Source organism: Odontesthes bonariensis, chromosome 3 (assembly GCF_027942865.1).
Source record: "Odontesthes bonariensis isolate fOdoBon6 chromosome 3, fOdoBon6.hap1, whole genome shotgun sequence".
NCBI lineage: Eukaryota > Metazoa > Chordata > Actinopteri > Atheriniformes > Atherinopsidae > Odontesthes > Odontesthes bonariensis.
The window spans coordinates 41855760-41879609 of NC_134508.1; the positions used below are offsets into that span (position 1 = coordinate 41855760).

The following is a 23850-nucleotide window of genomic DNA, read 5'->3' on the forward strand; positions in this document are numbered from 1 at the left end:
TGTTTGAGGTTTGAGGGTTCAAGTCTGATCATTGATCCAAGGAGTTAATTGATTGTTGTTTCTTGGTTTTAAATGGGACGTAAGATGCATAAGGAGTGATGTGTTGACTCAATAGGAGAAAACACTGGAGAGTGTCTTAGTAGAACTGTTACAACTGAGACACTTGAAATTTGCTGATGGGCTAAAGATATACACTTATTTTGTAAGGTTTCACAAGCTAAGTCTGATACCACTGCTTTCTTCCTGACTGTTTTCACCTAATCTTTACTTTTATTTTATTTGGATTTTTAGTAAAAGTAATCTATGAAACAAAATGTTTATGTATTACTTTAAATATTTCAGAGAATTCCAGCATTCATTATTGACAGAAATAGTACTTAAATCTGCCAAGTTGGAATTGTAAGTTAGTCTTTTACGGTATGCATCATTACATGTTTTTATTGTGTCATGATGTGCTGTTCTACCACATGAATTGGATGCTATGAGTGATACTAAATACCTGATCGTAGTATTTGTTGATATACTTGTAGAGCTCATGCAGTGCAACCAGGTAGTTGAGCTCTCCAGAGTAGTTCTAAAACCCAAAGAATTCAGGTGAGTCACTGCCCAACGTTTCTTAATTCTGTTGAATGTGAACTGTGAATGCACTCACCCTGGACAGTTCAGCCAGAGCTGAGTTCATCTCTTGGTCACTGGCTGAGATAGTCTGCCGGATGTCAGCATAGTATCTGCAAAAATGATCATTTAAAATCACTTTTACATGTATGACTGATGAGATAATCTGCTTTGAAACAAATCACAAGATCAACTGCTCTTATGATGTTATTTCTGATCCAAAAATAATACTATTCTTTTACAGTTACAAAAAAAGGAGAAAAAAAGAGGTTATTCCATTCGGGAGCAGGTCGTTTAGGCCATTGGCGTTTAGGCCCCCCTGCAGTCGTTTAGGCCGACAGAGGAGTCGTTTAGGCCACAGGGAGCAGTCGTTTAAGCCCCCCTGCAGTCGTTTAGGCCAGGCTACCTGAGCAGCTGAAATCTTTATTATTGTACATTCGTTATTATAAGATATAAGTCAGCTCTACTGGTCTGTCTGGGTAGCCTACATATCTATGGTAAATTATTTAATAACCAACTTTAGTGTGGAAACGTTTTTTTTATTTAATAAATGGTGATTTATGAATTCATAAAATTGTGGAAATAATCATCCGCATTGCCACATTCATTGGACAATAATGCTGTAATTATTTAGAAGCCCGTTAGATTCGCGCGGTTTGTGAGAATTAAAATAGTGATTTATAAGATAAGCATGCATTGTCATCGAAAGGGTGACTGATCTGAAACACCACATTCGTTGGACAATAATTATTAATACCTAATAATTTGTTATTCAGAAGCCAGTTTGATTCGTGGTTTGTGAGAATAAGCCAAACGGGCTTCTAAATGATGAGGCTACAGCATTATTGTCCAACGAATGTGTGCATGTGGTTTATTTTCACACAACGTTTGTTGGCAGTTTTGCATCTCCTCTTCCAATTTCCATGCAACTCGCAGTTCTCTTAAGCGTCTTTCGTGCGCTTGTGTGTGTTTTAATGTTTAATGTTTATATCCTATGAATAACTGCAAAATAAACATGGCCAATATTTAGTGAACATGTGTTCATATATAGTCTAGCCATCCAAGCCATCGAAACCACTCTCACCTGACTAGAGGTAGGTGTTGGTATGCCGGGCGATTAGTGCTGGCGTAGACCAATTAAATGTGCCAGCTGTGAACGAGGCGAGGGTATGGAATGTTAACCCATCAAAGCCACTTGCAGCTCTGTATGCAGAGCGATTACTATCCGCGCAGATGTGATCAGGATTCCAAAAATATTCTCACAAACCACGAATCAAACTGGCTTCTGAATAACAAATTATTAGGTATTAATACTTATTGTCCAACGAATGTGGTGTTTCAGATCAGTCACCCTTTCGATGACAATGCATGCTTATCTAAAGTTGGTTATTAAATAATTTACCATAGATATGTAGGCTACCCAGACAGACCAGTAGAGCTGACTTATATCTTATAATAACGAATGTACAATAATAAAGATTTCAGCTGCTCAGGTAGCCTGGCCTAAACGACTGCAGGGGGGCTTAAACGACTGCTCCCTGTGGCCTAAACGACTCCTCTGTCGGCCTTAATGACTGCAGGGGGGCCTAAACGACTGCGGCCTAAACGCCAATGGCCTAAACGACCTGTATCCTTCCATTCCATATGATAGACTGGTACACATCTATCTCATATTGCATTACAAGTTGTTGTAAAAGCAGTCTGAACTACAAGATGAGGTTCTAGATAAAATTGAGCAAACCTTTCCACCATCTGTTTGTAGCGGGGAATGTCCCTGGCATACAACAACTTGTTAATGGGAGAGTCCTGTTCAAAGGGAAAGGAAGGAATGAGATGAAAATCAGTTCTAAACGAACATGAAGCTGCCTCAAGACTCGTTTGTATCTTAAAGGGATAGTTCGCCTCTTTTGACATGAAGCTGTATGACATCCCATACTAGCAACATCATTTCTGAACATTGAGAGAAATGGCACCAAGCGATTGTGAGGTCTGACTTTTTTTGTTGAACGATTTTGTGTATTACTTTTTTGAACGTATATTGTTTTGAGAAGCAAGATGCTTTATTTTTTAAGCCCCAGCCAACTAGCCGGACAACCTTCGTCAACGCCAAAACGAGGCTGGAACTCTGCTCACAGGACGCAGCAGGGGGTAAGAAAATGTTCAGAAATGATATTGCTGATATGGGATGTCATAAAGCTTCATGTCAAAAGAGGCGAACTATCCCTTTAATATAGAATCCATTTGACACAAATGTAACATCATCATCTTAAAGATTATAGCTTGTTAATAACCATTTCAGCCCTTTTCATCATGTCCATGAACAAAAAGTTTTTCGTTTGGAAGTGCACAGGAGGAAGAACAACATTAATTACCCGCCCAAGCTTGTGCTCTGCAATGGTGCAGGAGTCCATAAAGGTCTGTGCGATAACAGAGAGGACAGCATCTACATGGTCAGAAGCCTGGACATCAAAAATAAACTGAGGGTTCTTAATGATGGTGATCCAGAAACGCAGAGGAAGACTGAAAAAAGAGGACACATGAACAGGGCATACGTCTGTGCTTCTTCATAATTTGTTCTCCACAAACTGTTCATTACCTGACCGTTAACCTCTCTTTGCTAGTCTTACTGTACCTGTTAGTCTTCCAAATGTGGATTGTTTCTGGGTCATTAATGTTGTGCTGTCGTGCCTGGTCATCCAGCAGATCAAAGAAATATTTGACAGCCAGCGGGACAGGACGGCTGGTGCTAAGGATCACTGTGAACAGATCATCTACAAACTTCTGCAGTGTCCCCTGAGAAACATTGAAGAAGGAAAAAGAATCAAATATAATGACTGAAGATGTCCATTCTCTATTCTCTATCCCACAGGAGTAGTGCAGAGATACCAATTAATAAAAGTGTGTCAATAGCAGGGTTTTGTCTATCTAAGGGGTTTATTCTGAAGCAAGATTAATCGGTTATGTTGAGGAAGGTGTTTCTGTTTTCTAACTAGGCCAGTTCACCATGGTAACTTATGCTGACCAAATATCCCTGGAGAGTTTTAAATTAAATAGTCTGTAAAAAGTGCCATCTTTTCATAAATCTTTCCCTCGTGATATCCCAGACAACAAATTGAAACATTTGTAATGTTCTGTGTTGACATTGATCAAATGTTGGCATTTTAATCTTCAATTTTAATCATAAAGTTTAATGTTTATGCATTTGGCAGACGCTTTTATCCAAAGCGACTTACAGGAAGGCAGGTAGGGTAAGGGGGTCTTCCCTAAGGACCCCTACTGGAGGTAGTACCTTTCATGCAAGGGATTTGAACTCAGGTCACCTACACTAAAGGTGACCTGATCCAGTCCCTGGATACACAGTTGATTCATTAACAACTTTTATGCATTCAATAAAAATGGATTTCAACTTTAACCAAAAAAAAAAAAAAAATCAACAATTTTGCCTGAGTAAACAAAGAAAGTTCACGACCACAGTCACAGTACCAATCACTGTCAGAGACACCTTCAATAAACACCATTTTGGCAATAGCAGGAGAAAATACACAATTTTAGATATTTACACTGGAAAGAGAGCTGTATATTTGAGGGAAGGAAAGTAGCTGGGGAAATTAGCTGGGCACCTTTATATGAATTTGACTATTTGCATTTGAATGAATTTGATAATAATAGGATTAAATAGCACTGTATCATTAAATTGCCTTGAGATTATCTTTGTTGTTAATTGGTACTATAAACGCACTTTGAATTGCCTTGTGTACGAATTGTGCTCTACAAATAAACTTACCTTGCCTTACAACTAAAAACCAAACTGAATTAAAAATACATTACTCAGAACTTGCTAAGTGACAGCCATCATAAGAGCAGGTTGTTTTCTCTACATGCTAAAGGAAGGAGCTTTCCTTTAGCATAGGAAATAGAGGAAACTGTACATTTAAGGGTCCCACAGCAAAATAGTACCCCAAATTATCATCACAAGCTTTCATATAGTTGTAATAAAACAGAAAATTTGAAATAGCTCAAGTGACGTTCCTGCTTTCTGGTTCTTATGTCTGATTTTGCCATAAAAATGGCATATTCAAAGAACCTTCGCTTTATAAGAACCTTCGCTTTATCTCTTGGAATCTGAAGGGCGCCAACCAGCTCATTAAACGCAACAAGGTAATGACTCATTTAAAGCAACTCAGGGGTGATATTTTCTTCTTACAAGAAACTCACCTCTGCTCCTCAGAGGTTAACCGTATTAAGCGACCTTGGATAGGACACATATTTCACTCTAAATTTCCAGTAAGGGCAAGGGGGGCAGCCATCCTCATACATAGGAGTGTACCGTTTGAGTTGACAAACTCCATTGAAGACCCTAATGGTCGATTTGTAATCATTGTGGGTAATTTGTGTGGCATGCCTGTGGTAATGGCCTGTGTTTATGCACCTACATGGGATGATGATAAATTCATTACGAGCTTTTTCTCCTCCCTTCCTAAAGTTGATGACCACTACTTAATTATTGGTGGCGACTTCAATTTGATTCAAAACCCCTCCCTGGACAGGTCCTCCTCTAATCCTCAGGTGTTATCCAAATCAGCTAAAGTCCCTGACACATTTAGGAACAGTTTGGGTTTATTTGACCCATGGAGAGCTAAATTTCACTCAGACAAAGCTTTTTCCTTTTTTCACATGTCCACCATTCATTTTCGCGGATAGATTTTTTTCTTTTGGATAATTATTTTTTATCTGAGATCCACTCATGTGTGTACCATAGCATTGTTATCTCGGACCACGCCCCTGTGTCTGTGGATATTGGCTTTCCCAGGCGTACCCCCCTGTCCAGGCAGTGGAGGCTTAACTCGTCTTTGCTAGCGCAGGCTTCCTTTAAAGACTTCCTTCATGCGCAGATCTCCCTGTTCTTTGATACTAATGATTCTCCAGAGATCTCTAGACGCACTCTGTGGGAAACATTTAAGGCGTTTATGCGCGGGCAAATTATATCATACGTTTCATCCCTAAGGAGGGCGGAGAGGGTGGAGTCGGAGACACTCACCAGGGAGATTCTTAAAATTGACAATTTATATGCTACAGCTCCTACCCCTGCCCTTTACAAAGAACGCCTTCAGCTTCAGTCTAAATTTGATTTATTATCCACCAATAAAACTCAGAAGCAGTTATTCCTTGCTAAACAGCATTTCTTTGAGACAGGGGACAAAGCAGGAAGATTACTAGCGCATCAGGCACGTGCTGCCACACTATCTAGACTGATCCCAAAGATCGAATCCGCGTCAGGTGAAGTTACCTCAGATCCTGTCAAGATTAATAAAATATTTGGTTCTTTCTATTCTAACCTCTACTCTTCACAATGTCCTCCAGAAGTTTGGGACGGAGACAATCCTCTAGATAAAATTGTTTTTCCTAGAGTGGATGGAGAGTTGTGTAGGGAGCTGGGGGGTCCAGTTTCTGCCGGGGAGGTACAGGAAGCGATCATGTCACTTCAGAATGGTAAAACTCCAGGCCCTGATGGGTTCACTGTTGAGTTTTTTAAGCTATTCTCAGCCACCATTGCTCCAGCCCTCCAGAGAATGTATAATGAATCCTTTGCTGAGGGCCGTCTGCCTCCAACCCTGTCGGAGGCCTCTATTTCTCTCCTGCTTAAGAGTGATAAAGACCCTCTTATGTGCGGTAGCTATAGGCCCATTTCTCTCTTAAATGTGGATCTTAAGATCCTGTTGAAAATCCTAGCCCAGCGCCTACAGCAGGTCCTGGCAAAGATAATATCAACTGACCAAACCGGTTTCATGCTGGGAAGGAACTCATTTCATAACACAAGGAGGCTCTTAAATATCATTAGTGCTCCCAGTTCGACCACCCCAGAAGTGATTATCTCATTGGATGCGGAGAAGGCCTTTGACAGGGTGGAGTGGAACTTCCTTTTTTTTGCCTTGCAGAAATTTGGTTTCACCCCAGAATTTATATCTTGGATCAAATTGCTTTACGCTAACCCAGTCGCCTCCGTCCACACAAATGGACTCCAGTCCGACCCCTTTCCCCTTTATCGTGGAACCGGACAGGGCTGCCCTCTTTCCCCCCTCCTTTTTGCCATAGCTATTGAACCTCTGGCCATCTGGCTGCGTCAGGAGGGTGGGTTTGAGGGCATCACCAGAACTGGTACAGCTCATAAATTGTCATTGTATGCCGATGACCTCCTTTTATACATGTCGAATCCAGCTGTTTCTCTCCCCGCGGTTCTGAACATCTTAGACAAATTTGGGTCCTATTCAGGTTACAAGCTTAACCTCCACAAAAGCGAACTTTTCCCCATCAATTGTCTGGCCAGGAATATCCCCCCTGCTTTTTTCCCTTTCAAATACACTACAGATGGATTTAAATACTTGGGGGTGCACGTTACAATCCCAATTAATCAACTTTTTTCCCAAAATTTTACTCCTCTCCTTGAGAGGTGTGAGCTAGACTTTAACAGATGGTCTGGTCTCCCTCTATCCCTGGTGGGTCGTGTGAGTTTAGTTAAAATGGTCGTTTTACCCAAATTTTTATATCTCTTTTCACATATCCCTGTCCTTATTAAAAAGTCCTTTTTTAGATCGCTTGATCAATTAATAAGTTCCTTTCTCTGGGGCAATAAAAATCCACGCATCAGAAAATCAGTACTGCAGCTCCCAAAGGCTCTTGATGGCTTAGCATTGCCAAATTTCTTACACTACTACTGGTCCTGTAATGTTCATAAACTTTTATACTGGATTACCAACACAGCAGATGAAGAACGTCCTGCTTGGGTGGATATGGAGCTGGCATCCTCTAAGCTTTCCCTTCACTCTCTGATATGCTCGCAACTCCCTCTGACTGCCTCCAACTTTACGTCAAACTCAGTGGTAACTAATTCTGTTAAAATCTGGATGCAAATTCGGAAAAGCCTGGGCCTCCATAGAGCCTCAGAACTCTCCCCCATTGTAAATAATCACCTATTTCTGCCCTCTTGCACTGATTTGACTTTTAGGACTTGGTTTGATAAAGGCATAACTAAATTTAGGGACCTGTACAAACAAGGGACTTTTATGTCCTTTTCTGAGCTTTCAACAAAATTTGACCTGCCCAAATCTCACTTATTTCGCTTTTTTCAAGCAAGGCATTTTATTCAGAATCAGAACCCCAAATTCCCTAGTCGTCCCCCTGAAACTCTGGTTGACTCATTATTGGCTCTTGATCCTAAACAAAAGCGTTTAATTTCTAGCATTTACAGCCTTATTAATTCTGCTATAGACACACCAACATCCGGTCCCAAGGATTCTTGGGAGCAAGAGCTTGGAACCGCACTACCCGATCATTATTGGCAACAAGTTTTACGGTTGGTCCACTCCTCTTCAATCTGTGCGAGGCACGGCCTTCTACAGTGTAAAGTTGTACACAAAGTTCATTACACTAATTTGAGGCTATCTAGGATTTACCCCAATATAACCGATTCCTGTAATAGGTGCAAACAATCCCCAGCCGACCATTCCCATATGTTTTGGTTTTGTCCCAGGCTTGCCACATTTTGGTCTGAAATCTTTAAAACTCTTAGCACAGCTTACAACATTACTATTTCTCCGGATCCCCTCTTGGCCCTATTTGGTTCCCCCTTGCAGCCTCTCGCATCTAAAGTTATGCAAATTGTTCTTACATTTGCCACTTTGCTGGCCAGGCGACTCATACTTCTCAATTGGAAACACCCTCAACCTCCGTCTCACAGCAGGTGGGTGAAAGAGATGCTACTGTCCATTAAACTCGAAAAGCTCAGATTTTCCCTCAATGGTTCCTTAGGTCCTTTTGAAAAGACTTGGAGACCTCTCTTAAACTATATTGAATCTTTGACATCTCTGCCTGACTACGACGACTGAGCCCCCCATATATTTATTTACTTTTTTTATTTTATTTTATTATTTTTTTTTTTATTTAAAATTACTAGTTTACTTTGTCATTTTCCATATTCATGTGTTTGTATGTGTTTTGTACCGTTTATATGTTGATGTTGAATTCGTAGAACTGTTCTGTCGCGTGGGGGGGGGTTGTGGGTGGGATAAAAAAACTGGGGAAAAATTATAGATTGGAAGGTTTCTCTGTTGTGCTGTACTGCTACATTTCTACCTGTGAAATTGCTTCCAATAAAGAAAGTCAATATAAAAATGGCATATTCTGGGTACAATAAACCATGGATCACCAGTGACATCAAAGACCTCCTGAACCAGAAAAAGAGGGCGTTCCAGAATGGGGATAGAGAAAGGCGGAGGAGTGTACAACAGGAGCTTAAAAAGACATTACGTCGAGTTAAGGTGGAGTACAAGAAAAAGGTGGAGAGACAGCTGGAGAACAATAACACCAAGGAGGTGTGGAGGGGCATGAGGACCATCACTGGATACAGACTGAAGAACTCTCAGTCTGTAGAAGGTGATGTGGACAGAGCCAATACTTTCAACCATTATTACAACAGGTTTGACACCACTACAGCTGCTTCCTCTATACTGCTTCCACTGCCCTGCTGTACTTCCACCTCAATGGCAACCTGCATCGCCAAGCCTCCTCCTCCTCCACCTGACTGCACCTCCACCTCTGCAGCAACTGTCACCAACAAGCTTCTTCTGTCCAGCTGTACCTCCACCTCTGCAGCAGCTTCCACCACCTGGTCTCCTGAGCCAAGCTACACCTCCACCTGTGCAGCAGCTTCCACCACCAGGCCTACTGAACCCAACCGCACATCCACCTCTGCGGCAGCTTCCACTGCCAGGCATCCTGAGCACAGCTGCATCTCCACATCTGTGGCTGCTCCCACCGCCTGGCCTCCTCAGTCCAGCTGCTCCTCCACCTCTGCAACAACTCCCACCACTAGCCCTCCTCTGTCCAGCTGCACCCCCACCCCCCTCTCTATGGTTGATAGCAACATCACTCCTGTCGCCATCCCTCCGCTACAACCTGTCTAACTATAGAGGAGGTTGGAGCTGAGCTCAGGAGACTTAAGTCAGGGAGGGCTTCAGGCCCAGATGGAGTCTGTCCAAGGCTTCTGAGGGACTGTGCTGGTCAACTAGCAGTCCCTCTTCAGAGGCTCTTCAATATGAGCATTCAGATGGAAAAAGTCCTGGTGCTGTGGAAAACTTCTCGTCTCATACCAGTGCCCAAATTAGGGCAACCGGTGGAGCTGAATGACATCTCATATCATGAAGATGAGATTGCAGGTTGCTGAGGCTCTTGATCCCCTCCAGTTTGCCTACCAGAAACACGTAGGAGTGGAAGACGCGATTCTGTACATGTTGCATCGGGCATATGCTTATCTGGATGTGCCTGGTTCATATGTGAGAATCATGTTCTTTGACTTCTCCAGTGCCTTCAACACCATACGGCCTCCCATACTGAAAAACAAGCTGCTAGGTATGGGTGTGGCCCCCTCCCTGACATCATGGATTACAGACTATTTGTCTGCCAGACCACAGTATGTCAGGATGGGGAAATGTGTTTCTGGAACACTGGAATGCAGTACTGGGGCTCCGCAGGGTACTGTTTTGGCTCCTTTTCTTTTCACCCTGTACACATCAGACTTCAGGTACAACTCAGAGTCCTGCCACATTCAGAAGTATTCTGATGATACGGCTGTTGTGGCATGTGTGCATGGTGGACAGGAGAAGGAGTACAGGGACCTTGTGGAGGCCTTTACTGACTGGACCAAAAAGAACTGTTTGCTCCTGAACACCACCAAGACCAAAGAGCTGGTGGTGGACTTACGGAGATCTAAAACCCCATACCAGTCAGTCTGCATTGATGGAGGAGAGATAGAGACTGTTTAGACCTGCAAATACCTGGGGGTGGTGCTGGATAATAAACTGGAGTGGTCTGCCAACATAGACAGGAGGGGCCAGAGCAGTCTCTTTTTCCTGAGACGGCTCGGGTCCTTCAGTGTCTGTAGTGATATGATATGCATGTTTTATTACACTATCATTGAGAGTGCACTGTTCTATGCTGCTGTCTGCTGGGGGAGTTGCACTACAGACAGAAACTGTAGGCGCCTGGACAAAAGAAGGCAGGTAAAAAAGGCCAGTTCTGTTGTAGGCAGAAGGCTGGACCCTCTCAGTGCTGTGGTGGAGCAACGGATGAGGAGGAAATTGTATTCTGTTTTGGAGAATAATAAACATCCTCTCCACAGCATCCTGGCAGGACAGAGGAGCAGCTGCAGTGAGAGGCTCATCTCTCTGCGCTGCAGGACTGAGAGGTTCAGAAGGTCCTTTGTTCCCACAGCCATAAGGCTTTATAACAGTGACTGCTGAGTTCTTCTCAAATTGATTGATTGATTTTTTAAATTGATCTATTTAGTATTTTAATATTATTATTATTATTAGTAGTAGTAGTGGTAGTATTTTTATTAGAATTGGTATTATTATTGTTGTTGCTAATATTCAATCATTGTAAATATTTATTTTTTAGTCACTTGACTAATTTGAATTTCCCCCATTGGGGATGAATAAAGTATTTTTATATTCTATTCTACAACAATCTTATTTCCAATTTTGCTAAAGAAAAGATTTGTTGATGTTTGTAGGGCAATATTTTTTAACCGGATGTTAAATTGCTTTGATGTAATAGAAAACATTTTCTGTGCATAAAAGAATTAATCATTTTCTTTCTGTACTTATTATCTAAACTTTAAATGCTTTTACACATGTGATGTGGTTCAGTTACTGTTAAACACATACAAACATTAGGAATGCAAATAGCCAGGGGGAAGACACTGCATAAACAAACTAATGGGTTTTTAAAAAGAAAAAACTAAGGAACTAGTTGATGTGGTACATGTGAATCTTTAAGTTTTATCAAAAACAGGCAAAACACTATCAGAACCATCTAATTTGCAGAATTTTCTTTTTGATGTAACCCCAATAACTTTTAACTTTGTGATGGACTGGCGACATGTCTAGGGTGTACCCTGCCTCTCGCCCAATGGCAGCTGGGATAGGCTCCAGCCCCGCGTGACCCGAAATTGGATTAAGTGGGTATAGAAAATGGATGGATGTATTATACTGATCTCATGTTATCATTAAGTAGAAGATAGTACATGCTAAACTGTGGTTGGACTGAACCTTATTCTATCAACATCAAAGAGTATGTGTGTGTATGTGTACCTTCATGGACAGTAGCCGAGTAAGGTAGATTTCAGGGATGGCCTTGGCTCTCTCTCTCTCCCTTAGGCTGCCTCTGCGGTGTTTGGGCAGCTCAGTCTCCTCACTGGCCTTCACCAAATGCCACAGCTTCAGTCCACCTTCATCTGCATCCTCAAGCATTGGAGTCTCTGTTCATACAATGATTAATATGATTCACGGACCAGGAATGCCATAGTTAATCTTCATCTGGCTTCAGCACCATAGGTTTAGTAAAAATTTGGATATTAGGAAAAAATGCATTAGATAATTAATCCAAAGTAACTCACTCTCTCCAGCTATGTAGTCATGGTTATCATGGTGAATGTTTTTGGCGTGGCGAGAGACCAGCGCTACTGTAGCTCCATCTTGGACCTAATCAGCAACACAAAATATCCAAAGACAAATCACATATCACCTTACCCTATAATGTCTAAAGCCTGGTTTATAGTCGGTAACGCAAGACGCAACGCAAGCCCTTGCGCGGTTGCAAGCCCCCCCTTGCGTGCTTGCGTGTGTCACCTCAATTTTCTAAACTTTACGCAAGACGCAAGACCCGAGCAGAGCTATAGAGTAGCCACTCTGGACGCGAGCACAAGCCACTATCGACATCACATCCGGCGGCGTGTTCATCTTCCGGTTTCATCCCCTAATAAAAGACCGCTGTTTTCAAACGCCAAGGTAGAAAGCGAAGAAGAAGAAGAAGAAGAAGAAGAAGTAGAAGAAGAAGAAGAAGAAGAAGCATGAATCCCATAGTCAATGATGAATCCACTCGAAGAGAGACTTGCTGAAGAGGTCCTGGCGGTGAATTTCCTTTCATCGTAGTAGGTTTGTCATTGAAAAAACCCGCTACTCCACCTACTGTCCTGGCGGTGAATCGCCATGCAGCACACGCAAGCGCCGGCAAAGCTAAATGAAGCATAAACGTCTCGAGCCATTAACACAAGCGCAAGACGCTAGCGCAAGGGCAGTTAAAAGAAGTATAACTCAGCCTTTAGAGTCATTGCTGCCACTTTATAGAACATTAGGTGACAGTTATCACCTTGTAATGCTGCAGTGTGTTAAGGCGCTTCCAGTTGCCCTGCACAACAGATGTTAAATCCTCATCTGACAGGATGAGATGACCGGCAATACCAGACCTCCACTCTGAAAAAGAGCAGGTAAATCATCAAAAATGAGCATTTCCATGGGACACGCTTGTCACTGTCCTCACAAAATCAATATGTTCTCAATAGAATTGTAAAAGCAGATTTATGTTAATTGTTGTGTGCCATGGTCGGATTGTGTTTGGCGGGTCACCCTATATATTGTATGAATCTTTGGGGGCTCATCAGGTGTTTCCAACCGGAATAGCAAAACAGTTTTTGACCGCTGTGCAGCATCACCTTATGCTCCGTGCGGATGGATTTTTGAGATGTGTGATTTAAGGCATGAGATGCAAAAAAAATAGAGTTGTTTGCATCTTAACTGAAACACAACTTGACTCATTCATTCATCATGGTATGGTAAAATCGCGTCAAACAGGTTTCCTGTTGAAATGCCTCAGTGGCTTAAAGCATTGGCTTAGCTTCTACAAGAATATTTACACATTCTCCTATCATTAAAAGTTCCCATGAAATTGCAAGCAAAGTGCTATTACTATTTCTTATAAAAGTAGAAGTTCGGGAGGCTGGACCACCCCTTGAAGCTCAGCCTTCTGTGGTTGTCAGTTCTACAAGCCTGATCAGACACAACATTCCAGATTAGTTTGGCTAAAAGTTGAAATTCAAGGAAGGCATTTAAAAATTAAACAAAATAAATATTTATGTTCATGCATTTAGGATATGCTTTTATCCAAAGCGACCATCACACATATATATATATACACACACACACACACACACTTATATACATCCCCATCGGCATTAAATGAGTCAACATTTTCAAATACTTTTTCAGGAAATTGAAAAACTCTAAATTTCCATGATGAGTACCAACAAAAGTATTGTTAGTAATTGTTGGGCTCAATACTTGAATACATATTTCATATTGTTTAAGCTAGAATAACGTTAATGTAATTGTACACTAACATTTTGAAAATACTTTTTTGAACTCTGCAGGCAGGCTTTGGATATGTGTGATTCAATATATGGTTCTATCTTCAACCTCAAATGTTGTGTCACACTAAGGAGCTGATAATGCATCGGGAAATGCATTAATGTGACAGTATGGGCTGGAAAGACTAGAAAAAGGTTGACCAGTCAATAAACTTTAATAGTATTCATTTTTATGTTGCTGAAGAGGGCGCCACAGCTAAAGAAATACACAAAAAAATGCTGGAAGGCAACTATTTACACTATGCTGACACAGACACATAAAGCGTAAACTGAATGATTTTCAACTTCTGTAATTAATTCATTCAGTGTGTCATGTTTGCACGAATGAGACCCTCTTAACCAGGTGCCAGCTGTGTGATATCATGTTTATGGGTTCTCACCCAAGTCCAGTGAGTCGGCCTGGGGCCGATGGGAGAAGGAGGTGCCCTTGTACACCTGATCCAGAAGTTTCTCTTTCACCTGCGTGATAGTGTCACAGTCCAGAACTTTGGAGGGAAATGGCTGAGTCTCATTCACTCCTCCACCTTGCACCAACACATTCAGTGTCTGCAGAGGAAAAGGTAGGAAGAAAGTGAGAAGTAAAGAGGGGCACTAAAAAAAATACAATATCCTGAGGGTCATAAAAATGTTTTAATGGTTACAAGAGGTTCATTTGTGTCTGTCAGCCTAGGTTCTTCTCACCAGGGTCTTGTACTCCACGTCCTCTCGCAACAGGCGATTGTCATTGAGGGTGTACTTGGCCTTGCCTGTTACAGAATCCACTGGTCCTTTATCTACCTGGTGTTTTATGGCTCTGAACAACATGTACAGAGACTCCCCTGCTGAGTCCTATGCACACACACACACACACACACACACACACACACACACACACACACACACAGACACACAGACACACAGACACACAGACACACAGAGTATTTAGTGTTGACCAAACGCATTCTATGGGAGATTAAAGGGCTTGGACAAGCTTTCATTATGTTTAATCTTAACATAAATTTACCAGAAATGTAGCTTGTTTAATAGGCTTTGTCAATTTTGACTTTCTAAGTACTTTAATATAAACACTGTACATTAATCTATTCCATAGAAGTAACACTGGACTTTTATTACGGTGATACATCACATATGAGATACTACAAAAAGTATTCACTCTTTTAAGGCCCTGTACACACAAACACTGGTAATTTTATAAGAGCAGATTCTTCAATGCGTTTGTCCCTATCGTCCACATGCAAATGCAGTTTTGCGCATGAAAACTGTTTGGAAAACACCTTCTAGGTTTAAGATTTCCACCAAATATGTAAGGATGGACTGGTAAACCAGGGTTTTTGGCATGCAACATCATTTATGGCTTGGTTTGACGAAACTCAATCAGACCTTTAGTTGATGGAACAACTTTGAGAATAAAGTGGTTGTATTGAGCTTCTTTGCCTGCACATTGAAGGGGAGACAACTATGATGATCACCAACTACCTGTCAGTACTGTCAGAAAAGTTGCTCACTGAACCATTTACCAGGTATGGGAAGAAAATGTATGATAGCAACCTTTGGATTGTCAGAAAAATTGGTTTGGACAAAATAAGGCAAGTGTTACTACTTTAACCCTGTGTATATGCAGTTAGCTGTCACTGTGGAACTTATGTTGCTCTGGTTGACTTTTGCCTTTCTATGTGTATGGAAACTTTTTTGGAAGCAGTGCTCTATGGTTGTGATTTTTGAAGTAATAAAGAAGGGAAAAAAAACTGTTTTTACATATACCAATGTTTGTATGTGCTTTCATAAAGGAGGAAAAATATGCATAGTTAATCTTGATCATGATCTAAAATTAAACATGCTTCAATTTAAACTAACACTATTGGGATAGTTTACTGTCTTTCACATTCAGTCAGTAAATATTCAGTTCTCCTCTCATTATACTGTCTCAGTTATTGATAACAAATTCTAAAATGTTCAATTTCAAGTAAAAATACAATAAAAAAACATTTATACTGGACTGTTCCATACAGATTTTTTTTGGTCATTATGGCCTACTTAGTTTTAACTGATAAATCTATCTTGAAAAAATTGTAAACCCGTTGTAAAAAAGGAAAAAAAAATGCTTGTGCCTTATTGCCTTTATAAGTCACAAGGTGAAATAGAACATTATTTGTTTTAGGGGTATTGCACATACACATACACTACCTGCCTAAGAATTATGAAATGATATAGTAACTGACCCTGAGGAAAGCATAGAGACAGATGGACATCCAGTTGGTCAAAAGCTTCTCTACCACAGTCTCTGTTCTGCAAAGAAACATGTGGTTATAACACTTTGAAAGGTTTTAGTAAAAGCTTAAACTGACAATCATTCTGATCTTCCTCCTTTTTTCTTCTTCTTTTTTTTACCTTCGCAGCATCAGTTTGGGGTTCTTGGCCACATACTGCTCTACCAGGTCATTCAAGAGAGTCTTGAGGATGTCAGTGAAATACTCCAGTTTGCCATGAAGTGCCACCGTCAGCAGGGAAGCCACGTAGGCTCTGTCCCTGGGAGAGAAGGTCCGTTGGCTCTCAAGGGTGTGAATAAACTGACGAAAAAAATGAAAGGTTAACTATACCCGAAAGTACACAAGTTATCGACAAAGTGCCATTAGCAGTGATGCTAAAGGTGATGATGACTACCTTGGTGAGGAATAGTTTACTGTTGAGCAGGTTTGACAACTGTACCAAGCCCTGCTCCACTGTTTGACGCCGACACTCTTGAACGTCAAGATCTCGCCTCAGTGGAGACTCTCGGTGACCAGGAAAGAAAATGCGCTCTGCGTACATTCGGTAGTCGAGGAAGGGAATGCCTGAGCCAACCAGGTCGCTGGACATGTCCATCATCTCTGTCATCAGGTCTGGGTCAGGTGAGGAAGAGGTGGTGGTCAGGTGGTGTTGTCAAAAGCTCTTTAATCCTCATATTCATATAACATTCTAAGTGCATGCTAGGAATTGTGCAGGGAGGTAGATGCTGGTAAATATTAGGACTGGACAGTGCTGGTAGACAAACATTATATTGCTGTACAACAGCCATATGGGATATGAGATACAGGTAATCCACGAGGTGTGATGTTCTAGGATCATTTTAAAAGGCTGGTGCAAAATCAAAGTTCATTTATTGGCCTTCAGAAGCTCAAAACAAAGTTCATCCTCTCTGGGTCATATCTAAATATTCTAAGAATTCAGAATATTGTTCTGCTCTCCAACCTGTAAACTCTTTCTTGCAGCGGTCTCTCACACTGGTCTCCAGGTTCTCCAATTGGATCTGGACCTTCTTATAATCCCTTAGAGCTTGCTTACTCTTTCTCCTACCAGAGAGAAACACAGACCAGAAAAGAGGGTTCAGGCAAGTTTAAAAAAAAGAAGAGAAGTCATACCAATCACACATTGGATTAGTGCAAATCAGGTAAAACTGTGAAAGAGTTTTAATTTGATCAGACCCAACAGCAAGGATCAAGTAACTGAAAGTCATGGAGGATCACAATGGAATCAATAGCTGATTTGATAACACCAAAAATAGACTTCTGAGATACATAAATCAATCTTGCCCTTTTGAAAAACTTTGTTGCTGCACTCTGCTCACACTTTGATCAAGCCAAAGTGCTGCAGTGTTATACCATTAAGTATTACGATCAGTTCAAATGAGAGAACAATGTCAAAAAATGGGTGATCAATATAATAGCACCTATTAATGTAATTCACTCAAATTACAACAATTCTGTGCTGGAGGTGTGCTCTTACAGATTGAAACACTAGCGGTGGCTCTCTGAAAGAGTTCAAAGGATTGAAAAGTAAGCTCAGTGGCTTCGTCTACAGCACATTGAGAATGGAGGTTGAAGTGAAAGGTCAAAAAGTGAAAGGAAAAGAGAATTGAGCAGCAACTCAAACCAGCACACACACTTAAATTCACACATGCAAGAGCATTTTCGCAATCTTATTCTAAATTTCTCTCACTTTTTTCGGATGTAAGTCTGGTACGAACACGTCATGTCAGATTCAACAAATGCTCTTAACTTTGTTAAAGTGTGTAAACGACCTGTGTAAACATGATGCACGAGGATGGTAAATTTGCACACTCAACACCCAAAAAAATACCATATAAGGCTACGCTTCCTATCTCCTGTGCCAGGAAGTGTTCATTCATGAGAATAGCATCAAGGTGCAAAAAGAAAACTTTTACGGGCTCTTAGATTGAAGTCCTGCTTTCAGAGATCCAAAAAGGAAAATCTGTCATTTTTAACCGTGTCAGCAGAGGAATTACGGGACCTGCTAAAGCAAAGGAATGGGAAGAAATTATGAGTGCTGTTAATTCCGTGTCACCTGAAGTTCGTAATGTCACCGGAATAAAGAAGAAATGGTTTGATATGATATTGATATGATGTTGATGACTGCAACTGGAGGAGGTCAAGGGGCAATCTGCGTCACCAAGATGGATGAAAAAGTATGTTCAATAATAGGTGAAGTTGAACTGTCAGGCATTTCAGTGGAATCACTGACATGATTTTGACGTTGATGGAGTGGTACTGTTTGGGGTTGAGGAAAGGGAACGCGTCAGGTGAGGGTGCTTTGATGCGTATATGTGTGTAGTCTATTGCTCCAATTATGGTTGGCAGTCAAGCCATGGCATGAAAGTCCCTCTTAATTTGGACTTGTTCGACAGTGGTGTACCATGGGTGATAAACTGATGAGAGCTTTGATGACCAAGGGGAGCACACGACTCACAGAGGACTGGGACACCCCCGATCTGTCTCGAACATCCCTCTGAAAGGTTCCTGTGGCCAAAAATCCAAGGGTGGTGAGGACCTGGACGTGTGGTGGAAATGGGTTTGATCGGCATGTTTCTTTCTGGAGTTGTGGCTCCTTGGCAATCTAAATTGCGATGTCAGTCATTCGTCTGCAAGGATATCTACACGCTCTCGGAACACAAGCTCTCTTCCAAGAGCCTGACACGCGAAGGCATCCAAAAGTAGTCAGCCCTGACGCAGCTGGTTAAAATTCCCATTGACCTTGTTATATACAGAGTCAAATTAACCTTCAATTAGTGCATAATTTAAGTCATACAGAATAATGTCAGCGTAATTATAGAGTATAATGTATATATTTATTTATGATATCTTCAAAGCAAATAAATATACAATCTATTAGTCATGCAAACTTGATTCTAAAAACAGCAGACTATTTTACGTGACTCCTACGAAAGGTCAGGATCACTTGTAATTTCTATTCGCAACTTAAAGAAAACTCAAAATACGAAAAAATTGGTGAATGCGCAAGTTCTCTTAAATCACTCGTACGCACGATTTAAGAACAAATCTGTTCGTACGAGTGGTTTTTGCATGAGGCCCATTGAGAAAAAATTGTTTATTCCAGGGAGAATAGCTATTTTGACCATTGCAATTCTGCCCATAATGGGCAGTGGTAAAGTCAACGGTGAAGATCATATCCTATTGTTTTTGATGATGGGGTAAAATTGAGTCCAATCAGGTCTGATAGCCTCGAACTTTGATACCTAAGTAAGTGATGTGACCTGTGCTTAGAGGATGGATGATATTTGAGCTGCCTCATTCTATTTAGTTTTGTGCAATGGAAGGATGGAGGACTTATTAGAATTTATTGAGTAATCAGCAATTGTGGAGTACAAATTAATCAGTTTAACAGGACCTTGAAGGGATGGTTGTTTTTTTTTCTTAAAAATAGTAGAATGTCATCAGCATATAGACTGTTCTTATGATCCTTAAGAGATGTATGGATTCCTGTGATCTTGAGGTTCTTGCGGATAGCTGCTGCTAAGGGTTCAATGAATATAACGAATGAATAAGGAGAGAGTGGACATCCTTGCCGAGTTCCCCTGTGTAAAGTAAAGCTTTCCGATGCAATTCCATTGGTGGTCATTGTGGCTGAAGGTGCATTGTACAGGATCTTAATGCAATTAATAAATGATTCCCCAAAGCCAAATTTTTGCAACATATTCATGAGATATTTCCAATTTATGCTTTTTCTGTATCTAAAGTGGCTATGATGGTATCTTCCTGCTGTAAAGATGAAAATGAATTAAATCAAATAGTCGTGTGTTGCTAGTGGATTGCCTTCCTTTAATAAAGCCGGTTTGGTCTTGATGGATGATGTAAGGGGTGACTTTTTCAATCCTGTGTGCTAAAGTTTTGCTAATAATTTTAAGGTCTACATTAATAAAAGAAATAGGACGATAATTTGACGGAAGTGTTGGGTCTTTGTTGAGTTTGGAGAGAAGTGAAATTACCACTGTATTCATGTTAAGATGTTCCAAAAATGTTTGTAGAATTCATCAGGGAAGCCATCAGGTCCTGGTGATTTGTTATTTGGCATGGAATTAAGTACAGACAAAATTTTATTTTCTGTAAATGGCTCGTCCAGTCTGTCAATTTGTTCTGTATTGAGTTGAGGGAGTTCAATTTTATCAAAGAAAGCATCAATGGTATCCTGTCCTGAGTCAATTTCAGATGAGTATAGTTTAGTATAGAAATCTCTGAATATATTATCATTATTATTTCATAGAGCTGACTGTTCCTTGGGAGGAATTAGTAACAGAAGCATATGAAAGGAAAAAGCTTAGATACGTGGAGTTGGGGGCAGAAGCAGAGCAGCGAGGATGGAAAGTAAGGATATGTCCAGTGGAAGTAGGATGTAGAGGATTTGTTGCAAAGTCTGTTGTCTCATTGTTGAGGGAGCTGAGTGTAAGTGGACAGAAAAATAGTGAAGGAAGTTTTCAGATGAGGCATTGAAGTCCAGTCAGTGGACTTGGATTAGAAGAAGCAATGGTAGCTTGGGAGCCCAGCAGGGGGAGCACTTAGGGTAAACAGACTCTTGGAAGAAGCAAAGAAGAAATTCAGGATATTTAAGTGGAGGGTGTGGCCCATGTGAGCCTTTTGAAACCAGGCGGCCATTTTTAGGTGAGTTGGCTTGTATGGCTTTGTTTTTGCTGGCATTTTTAGTGATTGTAGGACTGTTTAGGTGAGTTTGTCTGCTGAATCTGCTAGTGTGTCTTGTCATGCCTCCACCTCTCGCACCCTCTATACTTTCATTACCCCCTACCCAAACCAGGGTTTGAATCCCATTCCTACTTATCTTTACCTCTTCTATTTTTACCCCTACCAGAACCAGGGTTTGTATCCCCACCCCGCTGTGACTGGTGTGCAGTTGGTGAGAGGCTGGGGTAGCTTGTGGTTGTGGAAAAATAAGAAAAAAGATGATTGTTGTGGTGTGAGGAGCAGTGATGGCTGGCATTAGGGGAGTGACTGGGACGCCAGTGATCATTGTCTAGCCTCCTGGAGGTGTCGTAAGCCCAACTAGACGAAACACTGATGAAAGGAGGTTCCCACCTGATGACCCCAATGACATGTTGGTCAGCACTGCTCACTGATCTATATTATAGGGAGTATAGGGAATTATTCACTGAGTCCATTTTTTCTTTAGCACAAGTTTCTTGTGTTTATCTTAAAAATTAATTTCTTGTGGTGAATTTGTAGGTTTCCCTGCTGAGTCCTTAATCGTGGGAATCATTGCTTATTCTTTGTTACGTTTGACTTGATTAGTCAAATATTTGTTAAATTCATTGTCATGGTGGAATTTTTCTTGTCGAATTCTCTGAATTATAAATGTATTTTGTTTGTTTATTATCTTTAAAATGAACCTGATCTTTTCTCAATTCCTTTTGGGTTTCTTCCGTTGAATTATTTGCATTCAATGTTTCAAGTTTTATTATCTTTTGTTCTGGTTATGTTTGTAGAATTTGTTGTAGTTATATTTATACTGTTTTACTTGTCTTTTGTTTTCTTGGAGCCGTGTTCTGAATTTTTTCTTCTGCCACTGAAATTTTCCCTTCAGCTTCGTCTAGGCTGGTATTTACTTTTAAAATTTCTTCTTTAATGACCTCCAATTGCTCTTCATTTTCTTGCTGAAAGCCCCTTAGCTTAAATTCATTAAAAATAAAAAACAAAAATAAAACATTTATTGACAGCATTTCCTCAATACTTTCTTGGAGCACCTTTGGCAACAAATACAGCCTCAAGTCTTTTTGAGTATGATGCCAACAGCTTGGTACACCTATTTTTGGGCAGTTTCCCCCATTCTTCTTTGCAGAACCAAGCTCTCAAGCCCCCATCAGGTTGGATGGGGAGCGTCGGTGAACAGCCATTTTCAGATCTCTCCAGAGATGTTCAATCAGGGTCAAATTTGGGCTCTGGCTGGGCCACTCAAGGACATTAATAGAGTTATCCTGAAGCCACTGCTTTGTTGTCTTGGCTGTGTGCTTGTCCTGTTGGAAGATGAACCGTCTCCCCAATTTGAGGTCTGGAGTGCTATGAAGCAGGTTATAATCAAGGATATCTTTATACATTGCTGCATTCATCTTTCCCTCCCTGGCTAGTCTCCCAGTTCCTGCTGCTGAAAAACATCCCCACGGCATGATGCTGCCACCACCATGCTTCACTGAAGGAATGGTATTAGCCACGTGATGACCAGTGCCTGGTTTCCTCCAGACATATGCTTGGCATTCAGGCAAAAGAGTTCAATCTTTGTTTCATCAGACCAGAGAATTTTATTTCTCATGGTCTGACAGTCTTTCAGGTTCCTTTTGGCAAACTCCAGATGGGCTTGTCATGTGCCTTTTACTGGCTTCTGTTCTGTCTTGCCTCTTTACCATAAAGGACTGATTGGTGGATAAATAGTTGTCCTTGAAGCTTCTCCTCTCTCCACTATCGATTTTCCAAATCATGACTAATCAGCTGAATTTACAACAGGTGGACTGCAATCAGGTTGTAGAAATTTCTGAAAGAAACAGTGGAAAAAGGATGCACCTGAGCTCACTTTTGAAGGGTCATGCTGTAACGCTGTAAATGTTTTATTTTTGTTTTTTATTTTTAATAGATTTGCAAAATTAAAAAAAAAAACTTGTTTAATTTGTCATTATTTTGTGTAGTACTTTGAAGTAAAAAGATTAACTTAATTTATTTGGTAATAAGGTTGTAACATAGGATATTGTGGAAAAAGTGGAGCCCTGTGAATACTTTCCGGATGCACTGTACTTTCAGTCCATCCTTGTGGCTGTGGTTTTGCTGTGTGTCATTCCTCCCTTTTGACTGGTATTTAGCGACTTATTTCCTTCTTGTGCATGTTAGGGTTTTTTTATTGCTTCAGCTCTATCGGGAGCCCCCTCACAGAGCAGCCATTGCAGCAGTGTTCCAAACCAAAAGCCTCTGAATGTGGTATTTTTGACTATAATCCCTCTTCAACACTAATCAACCCAATAGTGGATAAAAAAAAGAGAAGTAAAAGAAAAAACAGATGCAGATAAGCTAGAATGGGAGGAGGTCTATAGTGCATAGGTGTATGCACGATAGGTCTATAGAGTAAGTATATATTGTGTGGGATCAAACCCCATATGATGTCTCATCAGAACATCTGGTTCTGGGAGAAGACTGGATAAAGTCAGCTGGATCTATTCTACTCTATGGCTCTGTAGTAAATGCTAAATATATAGCAAAAGGTCAGCATATGGGTAAATTATTTGTGGTATTATCAGCAGTGGTTTATCAATTATACAGTTGTTACCCTGAGCACTGTGGAATACAGGTTTGTATTAGAATCTTTAATGGGTAATAAACAAAGGTAAGATTAATGTTGTTCTGTAATCCCACTAAATACAGGTAAAGATGGAAATTTGATACGAATCCTGAACCACATGAAGAAACTGCAAGATGATGATGCCAATAATTGTCTTGGAGAAAAGTACTGCAAGTGATTGGAATAATACTTGGAGAATTCTTACTGTTTGTGATGGTGATTTGTTGTTGTATTGTACTAATGGTGCGAGTCCTGATTTCAAACACGTAACAGGTCAATTTCCCCTCCATATACTGTATATAACACAGTGGAAGTAGCAACACTGGGCATTTATGATGAAGAACGATATACACCTC

At 40.8% G+C, this 23850-nt stretch overlaps 1 protein-coding gene across 1 annotated transcript in view; it reads right to left on the minus strand.

Moving 5' to 3' along the window:
• Window positions 1–23850, minus strand: part of plxnb1b (plexin b1b) — a 151483-nt gene that overhangs the window by 4722 nt on the left and 122911 nt on the right. Inside the window, exons 24-37 of the mRNA XM_075461853.1 lie at window positions 17102–17202; window positions 16535–16752; window positions 16262–16440; window positions 16093–16159; window positions 14555–14701; window positions 14254–14419; window positions 12820–12923; window positions 12068–12152; window positions 11763–11929; window positions 3248–3408; window positions 2988–3135; window positions 2357–2421; window positions 653–728; window positions 500–574 (exon numbers count right to left, since the gene is read on the minus strand). Coding sequence (XP_075317968.1) covers window positions 500–574; window positions 653–728; window positions 2357–2421; window positions 2988–3135; window positions 3248–3408; window positions 11763–11929; window positions 12068–12152; window positions 12820–12923; window positions 14254–14419; window positions 14555–14701; window positions 16093–16159; window positions 16262–16440; window positions 16535–16752; window positions 17102–17202 — 1759 coding nt within the window. The remainder of the gene's footprint in view (window positions 1–499; window positions 575–652; window positions 729–2356; window positions 2422–2987; window positions 3136–3247; window positions 3409–11762; window positions 11930–12067; window positions 12153–12819; window positions 12924–14253; window positions 14420–14554; window positions 14702–16092; window positions 16160–16261; window positions 16441–16534; window positions 16753–17101; window positions 17203–23850) is intronic.